Consider the following 11,738-nt stretch of genomic DNA (forward strand, 5'->3'; position numbering starts at 1 on the left):
AGGAAGGAAGGAAGGAAGGAAGGAAGGAAGGAAGGAAGGAAGGAAGGAAGGCTGGCTAGGAGAGGCTCCTTCAGGGACTGGGGGATGGCTTAGCCAATAAAGCACCTGCCTTGCAAGAACAAAGCCCTGGGTTCTGATCTCCTACCATTCGCAAATATAACAAACCTTGGCATAATGGTGTCTGTAACTCTAGTGCTGTGGGTGGAAGGTCAGAAAGAGACACAAAGATGCCAGGATCTAGCTAATCTGCCATTTCTGGGCTCAGTGAAACCCTGCCTCAAAAATATGGTAATCAAGCCGGTGAAGGTGGCTGCACACCTTTAGTGCGAAGCACGCAGAAGGCAGAGGCAGTCGGATCTCTGAGCTCAAGGCCAGTCTGGTCTACAGAGTGAGTTCCAGGACAGCAAGGGCCACAGAAAGAAACTCTACACTGGAAAACAAACCAACCAACCAAACAAAAGGAGGTAATCAAATAATGACTCCTAAAGCATCCTTTGGGGACTTATCCAAGAACTGAATCCATTCTGGGCTTCTGCCAAAACTTGTGCCTTTCAGGAGCAACAACTCTGCAGTCACTCCAAGTACAGAGAGACCTGAGCTTTGGAGATGGCTCGTGAGGAAAAGCCCTTTTTTGCCAAGCTCCATAACCTGTATTTGGTCTCAGGAACCACACGGCGGAAGGAAAGAACTCTCTTGGATTTCCGTACACTGAGTCTTCTTGGATTTCCGTACACACGCCTCCATTCCACAAAACAAATAACTGTAGTAGTTCACGCCTTTAATCCCAGCACTCAAAGGCAGAGGCAGGGGGAAGAGTTTGAGCTAACCTTGTCTACAAAGTGAGTTCAAGATGGTCAGGCCTACACCAGGAAACCCTGTAGTGAAAAACCCAAAAGCAAAAGCAAAACCAACCAACCTAACAAACCTCAGCACGACTGAGGAAAGACAGCTGCATTAACCTCCTACCTCGACACACACAGGCACAGCACGAACCATCAAGCACATGTGTGCATACACACAAAACCACATTCGCACATACACTACACACACAAACCTGAAAGAAAAAAAAATTTAGGATTGGTCCTTGATGGCTGGGTCTGTGGCTCAGTTAGCATCATGCTTGGCTTGCACTCACAAAACCCTGTGGTCAATCCCAGGCACTGAATGAGCTGGGTGTGGCCGTACATGTCATCCTACACTCAGGAGGTGGGAGGAGGATCAGAAGTTCAATAGCTACATATTAAGCTATATGGTGAGTTTCAGGCTACCGTGGGAAACATAAGGTCCTCTCCCAAACAAACAGAAATAAATAAAAAGGAAACAAATCCTTGTGATGAGGTTTGTGGGTGGCAAATACCTCTTATCCCAGCACTCCAGAGGTAAAGGCAGGATCAGGAGTTCAAGGTTATCTTTTTTGGGGGGAGGATGGGGGTAGGAGTGTGTGTCAAGACAGGGTTTCTCCGTGTAGCCCTGGCTGAACTTGCTGTGTAGACCAGGCTGGCCTTGAACTCACAGAGATCATCTCAAGGTCATCTTTTACCACAAAGTGAGTTTGTAATAAGAGTGTGTAGTGGGGAGGTGGAAGGGGGCGCTGGAGAGAGAGCTGAGGGGGTTAAGGCACTTGCTACTCTTTTCCAGCAAACTTGAGTTCCCTACACAAAAGTCAGGGGCACACACATAGGCACGTTAACAAAAAAAACAAAACAAAACAAACAAACAAAAACCTGGGCTGGAGAGATAGCTCAGAGTACTGGCTGTTCTTCTAAAGGTCCTGAGTTCAATTCCCAGCAACTGCACAGTGGCTCACAACCATCTATAATGAGATCTGGTGCCCTCTTCTTGCATGCAGGCACACATGCAGGCAGAATACTGTATAAATAAATGAATCTTAAAAAATAGAAAAAAAAAACTTTAAAAAGAAAGGTGGCCTCTATGTCCACAAAGCTCCCTTTTTCCGTTTCTGAACGTTCTCAACGGATCCTTCATCAGATCACCCTAGTTCAGCTCTTCAGCCGCTTCTCTTCAGTTGTACGTCTTGCAAACTGTCGTCCTCGCTCCCGCCAATAACAGATCATCAGAGCACTTATCTTTCCAATGCCTCGTGTTTCCAGGGCTGGACCCTCACCCCCAACACTCTGATGCCCCTTTCCTCACGAAGCCACCCTCTAGTCCAGGACAAGCTCCCTCATCCTTCATTCCCTCTGGCCCAAGGGCCGCTCCGCCTGTCCATCTCTCCAAGCTCGGCTGCACCTGTCCCCCTCCTCATCCCGCCTCCGCCCGTTCCCTCGCTGCCCCGGAGCCGCACCTGGCCTGAGCCTCATCCAGGCTCTGGTCCGTAATGGCCATGATCTGCTGCAGGACGTCGCTCGTGTCCTGGCCCACTGGAGCTGCGGGCGGAGGGCGGCGCGGGGCGGGCTGCGGCGGCACGGGACGCAGAGGGGAGGCCATGGGCGACGCGCCGGGCGGGCGCTGAGGGACAGGGCCTGCCAGAGCTTCCTCGCGTGCGCAGCAGCCAACCGCCGCAGACCTGGCGATACGCCCCCTCCTCGCCCACCAGCCAATCGCCGCTGCGCACCGCCCACAGAAACGCCCCTTTCGCCAATCGGCGTGGTGCACCGCCCTCTCCCTCGTGATGTGCCCCAAACAGCCTTCTCAACGGCTGCCGAGGACCCCCGTTGAGGGTTGTCTAGGAAACAGGATTCTCTTCTGTATCTTGAGCCCTCCCCCGACACGCCCTTGCGGAGCCTTCACCAATCAGCGCCATGCACTGTTCCTCCTCCCCAGCGACTCCCTAGAAACTTGTTTCTCAATGGCCACTGTGAACCCGGGTGAGGGTTGCCACGGTAACGACTGCCGCCATCTGCTTAGGTCTGGTGCACTTTTTGGCTCCCCTCACCTTGAGAGGTCCTCTGCCTTGTCCCTGGTCCCCGGATCTGTTCAGGTCCCTATTGTTTGCAGGGCCCAGATTCTTCACAACGCTCCACATCTCTGAGTTTCCTTCCTCAGAGGCCTGCATCCTCACTGCCCCTCACCTTCAATCTCCCTTCAGAATTTTTCAAAAACTTGAGGCAAAGTGGCACATGCCTTTAATCCCAGCATCAGGCAGGCAGATCACTGTGAGTTCCAGGCCAGCCTGGTCTACACAGTTTCTGGACAGCCAGGGCTATGTCCGACGCAGTCTCACGTAGTCCAGGCTCCCCTCAAATTCGTTATGTAATGAAAGTTGACTGAATTTGCTGTGAGTGAAGCACGATTTCAAACTTTCTTCTACCCCTAAGTGCTGGGCTGAGTGGTGTGAGCCTCAGCACCCTGTTTGTGTGGTGGTAGGATGGAATCCGGGCTTTGTGCACACCAGGAAACCACTGTATCAACTGAGCTACATCTGCACCCTAATCTTTTCACTACTGGAGACAGAGTCTCATATATAGCCAAGCTGACATCACATTTACTAGGAGCAGAGAATGCCCTGAACTCCTTCCTTCCCCTCCCCCTCACTGGCCCAGCTAGTTCCTCAGAACTCTGGCTCCTCCTCGCCCCACTCTCCACAGCTCCTCAGAATTCCTACTCCCCAGGCCTGCCTCCCACACCTGAGTCCTAGGCTCCTCAAATTTTCTGGTCATTTTCACAGTCCCTCACATCGTGTGTCCCCCCACCAGTCCTCAGAGCCTCAGCTCTTCCTATGACTCCCACCCTTGTCAGAACTCTTCCGACCTCAAAAACTCAATGTCCCTGTTGTGTGACTTTTTCTGGGGGAGTCACTCCAGATAAGAGGTTAACCTGATCAAAGAAACAATTTCACTCAAATCCAGTTTTGTGAACCAGGGGATTTATTGAGGTTACTTACAGACCCGTGGGTAGCCACAGCGTTGAAACGTACCACCCCTCCCCCATCGCTACAGGTTTACATCTCTTCAGCGAGGACAGCTGCCCCATCTGTCTCTCCTCTCCTCCTACAGGAGCATGTTGGTGGCCCAATCTTGTGAGGTCGTGTGTGAACGAACACAGCTGCTGATCCAACACAGCAGTGACCACATATGGCCTGGAGGGAACAGCTGTTCCCCGTAAAGCTTGGGCCCTTCAGGCAGCCCCCTTGGCTGGTCACCAGAATCCTGACTTTCTCTACAGCTTTCTATTCCTCTTCCATCCATCTGAGGGGCCAGAAATGTGTAGACGGTAGGAAGAAAGCCAGAACAGAGTCCTTTTCTCTACCAGGCAAGTCAATTTGAAACATTGTTTTATCAAGAGCCAGCTCAGGAGCGACTACAACCTGTTCTTTTCTTTTAAAAATGTTGTTGTATGTGTGTGTTGCCTTTGCAACACCATGGCACGGGTGTGGATTACGGGACATGGTTCTCACCTACCATATGGGTCTAAGGCTTGAACTCATGTTGTGAACCTTGGCAAAGGGTCTTTGCCTCCTGATCTCCTTAAACGTGTTCATCCCTTCCAACCCCAGCTCTACCCAATAGCTAGTGTCTGGCTAAAGAATGAAGACTGTTTACTGAAGGCCTACCCTCGGGTACATCCCAAGTCATACAGAACTCTCAACCTCCCTTTTGTCTCTCTTGTTTGGGATTTATGATAAGACAACAGGCTCCTCAAGCAAAAGAAAAGGGGACACAGTCCCTCTCCAGAGTCACAGAACCTCCCAGAATCCATTTGCTCGGAGACAATTCAGGCGAATGCTTCATGAAGGTTTAGCACGACTGGGAAGCCATCTTCTTTCTGTTGTTATTGAAGAGGAAACTCAAGCAGCGTGTGTGTGTGTGTGTGTGTGTGTGTGTGTGTGTGTGTGTGGGTTGGAGGAGATGGGGAGACTTCACAAGGTCCCCAGCAAGAAATGCAAATGTATAAAAACAAGGGAAACCCTCTGATGAAGGAAACCCTAGGCCTGCCCCCCCCCCCCCAGCAAGGTGGGCAATCGGCGTGGTGGGCAGAGTGGGGCCTGTACAAAAGGCCAGCCAGTGCCACAGCACTACACAGGCCTGTTCTGGGGGGAAGGAGAGGACAAGTTCGAGTGGCCTAAAAGAGACAAAAACTTGATGCTACCCAGCAGAGAAGAGATCAAGAGGGAAAAGCTGGGCTGGGAGAATGGCATAGCATTTAAAGTGCTTGCTGCTCAAGTGTGAAGACCAGAATTCGGAACCTCAAAAATCCACACAAATGCCAGGGTGAAGAGACTGGACTATAAGACTTGGATGGCAGAGACAGGGGATTTCCCAGCATGAGCTGGCCAGTGAGACTAGCTGTATTGGTGACGTTTGGGTTTGACTGAGAGACCCTGCTTTGTTGACTAAGGTGACCAAGCCTTCAGGGATGACTTCTGACACTAATCTCCAAGCTCCACATGCACACAACAGTACAAGAACACACCTGCACATGTGCAAAACTATGCACAGCTAGGCGTTGTCCTTTAATGCCACCTCTTAAGAGGCAGGCATTATGGATCTCTTTGAGTTTGAACCCAGCCAGTGTTACACAGTGAAACCCTGTCTCAAAGAAGCAAACAAACAAAAAAAAAAATCACAAGACTTATAAGTGGGAAAGGAAAGAAAAAAAATACATAAAAGCCGACAAGGCAAATTCCTCAACAATCTGGACAATGCTGATGGGGGATAGCCAAAGTATAGGTAAGACAGCTGACTTCTGGAGGCCATCAGGGGTCCCCAGTTCAGGATTTGATTGGCTGCCTTGATACCCAAAGTGTCACTGTCCAGCAGGCCCAGAGCTCCATGGAGGTAGGGGCAGTGTCCTTCATGGACACCTGGCTGGAGGAGTTCCTGGGTTTTAACCTTGGGAGATTTCTGGCTGTAGGTGCACACTGACCACACTGATCAAGAACTATCCAGCCCTTCCATTCAGTCTTGCATCATTTTCCTTTTGGAAATGGTTTGTGAGACAGGAGCTCTTTGGTGGAGAACTAGCCTAGCATGTGCAAGGTCCCAGCAGTGTGAAAAGCAGGAACATTTACTGTAGAAACAGAGATGTTTCAATTCCTTAGAAATGGATGCTTTAATGCCTTAAGAATTTGGCTTCAGATAAGACAGAGGCTCAAATTCCTGCTGTTACTCTGCATGTGATCTGAAATGAGAACATAACTCTGACTCTTCTCTGGTGAGGTGGAGCAGGGAACCAAGTTCATGGCCTACACTGCCTGCCAGGAGGCTTCTCTAGGCAGGGAAGGGACTCATCTCAGGCTTGGCAGATCTGAGGTTTCGGGGGACTTCTTGAGAAAGTAGAAAGCCCTGGTAAACTTGTGACTTAATTCCAGGCTCCATGGGACACTGAAGCCCCTTCCCTGGGAGTTTTCTGGGCCCCCTGTGGAATCTGTGTCTTTTCTAGGCTGTGCAGTTAGAAATGGGCCACATCACAATCTGGTGTCTTAGGCTTGTTACCACGTCACTCAGGAAGCTGTGGCAGGAAGACAGCCGAGAGTTTGCAGTTAGCCTGAGCTACACAGTGAGTTCTAGGATGGCCTGGGCTGCTTTGTGAGATCCCATGTCTAAAAGAACAGGGTGTGTGTGTGTGGCGGTGGGGAGAGGAGGGGAGGGGAGCAGGCAGAAGAAAAAGGCTCACAGGAACTAGACATCACCCTAGGTTTTTGAAGAGGAAGACAAGTAGAAGGATAGTAGAAAGGATGGAGGCAAAAGAAAATATTTGCAAGATTCCAGAAAGACTGAAGCTGCTTGTTGTAGCAGATAGCTCTAATCCCATAGGATTCAGAAGCAAGATGATAAATTTCAAGACCAGCCTAGCCTATGCAGCAAGTTCAAAGCTAGCCTGGGCCAAGGGATTCCATGTTAAGACATTCTTGGCAGCCCTGAGTCATGATACATAATGCCAGGACATGAGGACAGGTTGTCTGAATTGACAAAAAACAAAAACAAAACAAAAAAAACCTACCTTGTCAACCTCAGTCTCAGAGTAGAAGCAAGCAGGTGAGCTCTCAGAGGCTGCTCAATACTCCTAAGGAATCAGCTTCAGTACCAGCACTTGGGAGGTGGAGTCAGGAGGATCAAGAGTTCAAGGCTATCCTCAGCTACACAGAGCATCTCAAAGACAAACCCAAAAAGTAGCCTCCAGAACACGGTCAACCTGTAGTCTACCCTGCAGCAGGGGAAAGATCTCACCTCTTCAACCCTGACACCTACAGCACCATGCAGGAAAAAGCAGTGCACAGGACGTACCAGATATACAGCAAAAACATAAAAAATGTCTGTTTAAAAACCCTAAAACCTGAGATGATTGAGGGCCAGATTGCCAAGCCCCTTTGGATGCTCTGCCAGGTGCACTGAGATGTCCCCAAAACCCTGCTTTGGGGCAGGCAGATCTGTGGGCCTGAGGAGTGCTGAGGGGCCATGCATTTGTTGGGCTGGATTGAGTCAGGGGCTCTGCAAGTGGCTTCAGGCTGTAGACAATGAAGCTCCTGTCTCCTGCCTCATTCCGAGGTAGCTAAAGAGTGGAGTCCATCAGTGGGTGGCCATTCTCAGGAAGCATGATTCGGGTGCTGGCACCCGTCCGGGCAGAAGATGAGTAATGGGCAGACTTGTGGTCGGAGCAGCGGAGACACAGACAGCAGAGAAGGCGGCGGAAGGTCCGGCGCATCTCAACATCCCGGCAGGAGTACACCACGGCGTTGACCAGTGAGTTGGCCTCAGCCAGGAGCAGGAAGTACTTCTCCACAGCCAGAACATTACAGGATTTACAGTCCAAACCGTCCAGGAGCAGCACCACCTGGCCAGGCGTCCAGCACACCACGAACGCCCCTGTAGGACAGAGGCGGGGGGGGGGGGAGATTGACCATGTGGCCACCTGGAGATTGCCCGGATAGCTGTGTGCTCGGGCAGTGGCCCACAGCAGACAAGCTCCCTGTGTGGGTAGACTTGCTGAGAGGGGACAGACTCCGTTCTCTAACTTGTCTGCCAAAATGACAACCTTCCTAATGGGGCAGAGTATTCCAGGGCCCTGGAACCTTCTACAGAGGATTTGTTCACTGAGGGATTGGACAGGAGTTAGAGGAGGGGTACAGGAATCACTGGGGAGAACCAGTGTACCTCCTGTACCCCAGAGCCAAAGAGACCACATTGTCCCCTACTGAAGGCCCGGAAGAGAGACTTATTGGTAAGAGTGAGGACCCAAATCCACTTCCCAGGGCCCACATAGAATACAGAGAAAATTGATCCCCGCAAGCCCTTCCTTGAACTTCCACAAACTGTGGTGCGTGTGCACACGCATACACACACACACATAAATTACAAAAGATTTATTTCTATGTGTACATGAGTGTAAGCCACATGCGTGTGGTGATATTCTAGAGGCAGACAGGGGCATCAGACCCCCTGGAGCTAGAGCTGTAGTTGGTTATGAGCTGCCTACTGTGGTATTGGGAATTGAACTTGGGACCTCTGGGGAGAACAGGAAGTGCTTTTAATCATTTTTCTAGACCCCCAAAAGAATAATTAAGCTCCAAAGGGGAGCCAGGTGTGATAGGACATACCCATCAAGCCAGGAAATAAACAAAAGGGTCTGGGCTTCAAGGCCACTCTCAGCCAAATTCATGAAACCCTGTGTTTAAAAAGATAACCAGAGCTGGGCGAGATGGCACATGCCTGTAATCCCAGTGCTCGGGAGGCAGAGGCAGATGAATCTGTGTGAGTTTGAGGCCAGCCTGGGCTACATAGTGAGTTCCAGAACAGTCAGGGCAATGCAGAGACCCTACCTCAAAAGCAGAAACAAGAACCAGAAGCCAGACACAGTGCTACACACCTTTGATCTCAGCACCTGGGAGGCAGAGGCAGGTGGATCTCCATGAATTCAAGGCCAGCCGAATGTACACAGAGAGCTCCAGGCCAGCGAGGGCTACATAGTGACACCCTACCTCAAAAGAAAACTAAGCAAACAAGCGAAAATAATAACCAGGGCTAGAAAGAGAGGGCTTGCAGTACCTGACTCTGGTTCTCAACACGTACATTAGGCAGCTCAGAACTGATTGTAATTTCTGTTCCAAGGGCCTAGGACACCTCTAAGCCTCCACGTGTACTTGCACACATTTGCACAAACCCAGACACAATCTCACAGCCACACATATACACAAATAAAAATAAATCTTAAAAAAAAATGGATGTACTGACCTAGCACTTGGGAGGCAGAGGCAGGAGGATCTCTGTTAGTTCAAGGCCAGCCTCATTTACACAGTGAGTTCCAGGACAGCCAGGGCTACATAGAGAAAACCCATCTAAAAAAAAGAGTTGAGGCTATCGGTCCCTTGGCAGAATGCTTGCCTAGTCTGCAGCAGGACTTCAGTTCAATCAAGCATCTAAAATCAGATATGACAGCACCATCTATGACCCTAGCACTTAGGAAGCAAAAGGATCAGGAGTCTGAGGTCACCCTCTATTCCTACATAGAGAATTTGAGGCCAGTCTGGGCTACATGAGGCTCTGCTTCAAACGCAATTAAACAAAAAAGACCTCTAAATGGTTTCCTTTGGGAAACAGATGAAAACTGAAGGCTGTCCTTTTCTCCTCTATGAAGGCAGGACACGGGACATCTCTTCTTCTTTGGAGCCTCTGCTTGGCCCTGCCACAGGGCTTTACCTTTTTGTTCTCTTCTCCCTTCCCTTCCATTGAGGACACCGCCTCCCTGGAGAATACCCTCTTCCCTCCTGCTACATCAGGCCACTTGCTCAGTTCCCCAGGATCCTGTGGAGGTCTGGTCCCAGAAGCTACTGTCAGAGCAGCCACTCACCCAGAATGATGACAACCGTCTTGACCAGGCTGAGTGTCGTCTCTCGGTAGCGGGGATGGCAGCTTACATGCTCCGCCATGCGTTCCACCCGTCTACGTACATAGAAGAAGATTCGAATGTAGACGGCTACCATGAGCAGGAAAACAAGCAGCCTGGACAGGGCCCACACAGCCAGGTAGGTGCGGCTGAAGAGGGGGACCATTTGTGAGCAACTGTCCAAGTCACAGAGGCAATGCCAGAAGTGTGCAGGCAGCAACCCCAGGCCCAGGGCAGCCACCCACACACCCACAATGAGTGTGACCACACGCCCCCGGGGCAGGCGGCTGTGTAGTTGCACAGCCATAACGCTACGGTGCCGCTCCACAGCGATGGCCAGCAGTGTGGCCACAGACGCCGTCAGGCTGGTGTCCAGCAGGCCCTGTCGAAGGAACCAGCCTTTGATGGAGAGTCTGGCAGTGCGTGGACCAGTGTGGAACATGAGGAAGAGGTAGGCCATGCCAGCGAAGAGGTCAGCCGCAGCCAAGTTGCCAAGCAGGTAGTAGATGGGCTGGTGGAAGCGACGGTTGGAGGCGATGGCTGCGATAACCAGCAGGTTGGTCAGCAACACGAGCGCACTGACTGCCAGCCCCAGCGCCACCACGATGACATCTTTGGGGCGCCAGTGAAGGCTGAGCTCCTTGCCACTGTTATTGTAGAAAAAGCTGATGGTCTCATTGTAGTAGCACTGGCCCATGATGACCACCTGTGGACACAGAGAGAGAGAGATCAGGGCCAATGGTCCCTGACGGAAGGCCACTTGAACTGGCAGCAACCAGAGACAAGGATGGATTGCATGGGTGCAGCTTACAGACCCAGAGGCCCTCTCCGCAAGGTGTCTGTGGTGAGGGCCAGAGTGAACTAAAAAAAGCAAGCTCATAAAGCACGGTCTCACTATGCATTCCAACTAGCCTAGAACTTGCTGAGACCAGGCTGGCCTCAAAACCACAGAGATCCTGTGGCTTCCCTTGAATGCTGTCATAACAGTTCTTAAAAAGATCTCTGATGGGCTTTTTTTTTGTTTGTTTGTTTTTTTGTTAAATCTTAGGAACCCAGAGTAAATGCATCCACATTGCAATTCAGGGCCACGTGCCACCTCTCCGCCACAGGATTGGCCACCCGTGGTTTCCGAGAGGTGTGGGTGGGTGGGTTGGGGCAGCACAAAGGCGGCTTGAGCGGCAGGACAGCCTGAAGAAGCTCACACTCCGGCCAGGGTCCTTGCACAGAGCAGAGGCCAGGGGGCGTGTGCACACCAGGGGGAGGTCTGTGGCCAGCACCCGGAGGGCAGTGCCAAGGCGCAGAGGTGACTTAGCGCAAGCAGAGTAGACAGAGTAGACAGAGAGACAGCCCAGAAGTTGAGTTACAGGCAGCGTTCCGCGCAAGAGCTCTAAAAGCAGGCCGTTCTGGGGTGGGACAGACGACCAAGGAAGCCTCCAGGACAAAGGAGGGTGTCGCAGACGACCCTGGGCTAGGAGGAGGGTTGTGGAGAAGAGGGGGCGCGTCTCGCTTTCTCCGGGAGCCTGCACCCACACTGGTACGGTTGGCGCTCGTCTCACCTGGGCCTCCAGTCAAGCGGCGGATGGGGCAGACTCGCAGCGGGTTGAGGCGGGACTGAGACCCATGGCCCTGCGACCGGGCGGTTGAGCCGCAGTGTCCTGTGTGCCTGGAGCCCCCGGCTGAGGCGGCGGGAGAGGCGGGGCCTTAAGGCCACGCCCCCACCTGCCCCAGCTCCGGCCCCTGGGGATGTCCCGCCCCCTGGAGAGTCCCACCCCCAAGTCGGAAGTATGGTCTCCTGAAACTGCAGCAGTCTCACCTCCTCCCCTGCCACTCTGTCCCCCGCTTACCTCACGCGCTTGCTCTTTCGCGCCTTTGGGGCTGAGTCACCTGGCAGCTGGAAAGATCCACAGCGGTGGCTTCTGGGGCGCCCCCCCCCAGTTTCTGTCCAATCCTGTATC

General features: G+C 52.0%; 2 protein-coding genes across 4 annotated transcripts in view; both read right to left on the reverse strand.

The window, feature by feature from the left end:
* Positions 1–2,450, reverse strand: part of Pbx4 (PBX homeobox 4) — a 40,887-nt gene extending 38,437 nt beyond the window's left edge. For 2 of the 3 annotated variants that reach the window (XM_055618905.1, XM_055618903.1), the window contains exon 1: positions 2,306–2,450. In XM_055618905.1, coding sequence (XP_055474880.1) covers positions 2,306–2,448 — 143 coding nt within the window. In that variant the 5' untranslated portion in view covers positions 2,449–2,450. The remainder of the gene's footprint in view (positions 1–2,305) is intronic. The other variant, XM_055618906.1, reaches the window with a different exon arrangement.
* Positions 2,451–3,804: 1,354 nt separating this feature from the next.
* Positions 3,805–11,494, reverse strand: Lpar2 (lysophosphatidic acid receptor 2). The gene is made up of 3 exons (XM_055618892.1): positions 11,340–11,494; positions 9,748–10,489; positions 3,805–7,766 (listed from the first exon to the last, which is right to left on the reverse strand). The coding sequence occupies exons 2-3, from the start codon at positions 10,478–10,480 to the stop codon at positions 7,453–7,455; spliced, it is 1,047 nt and encodes a 348-aa protein (XP_055474867.1). The 5' UTR covers positions 10,481–10,489; positions 11,340–11,494; the 3' UTR covers positions 3,805–7,452.
* Positions 11,495–11,738: the final 244 nt, after the last annotated feature.

Source organism: Psammomys obesus, unplaced genomic scaffold (genome assembly GCF_907164565.1).
Source record: "Psammomys obesus unplaced genomic scaffold, mPsaObe1.curated_primary_1811, whole genome shotgun sequence".
Classification (NCBI taxonomy): domain Eukaryota; kingdom Metazoa; phylum Chordata; class Mammalia; order Rodentia; family Muridae; genus Psammomys; species Psammomys obesus.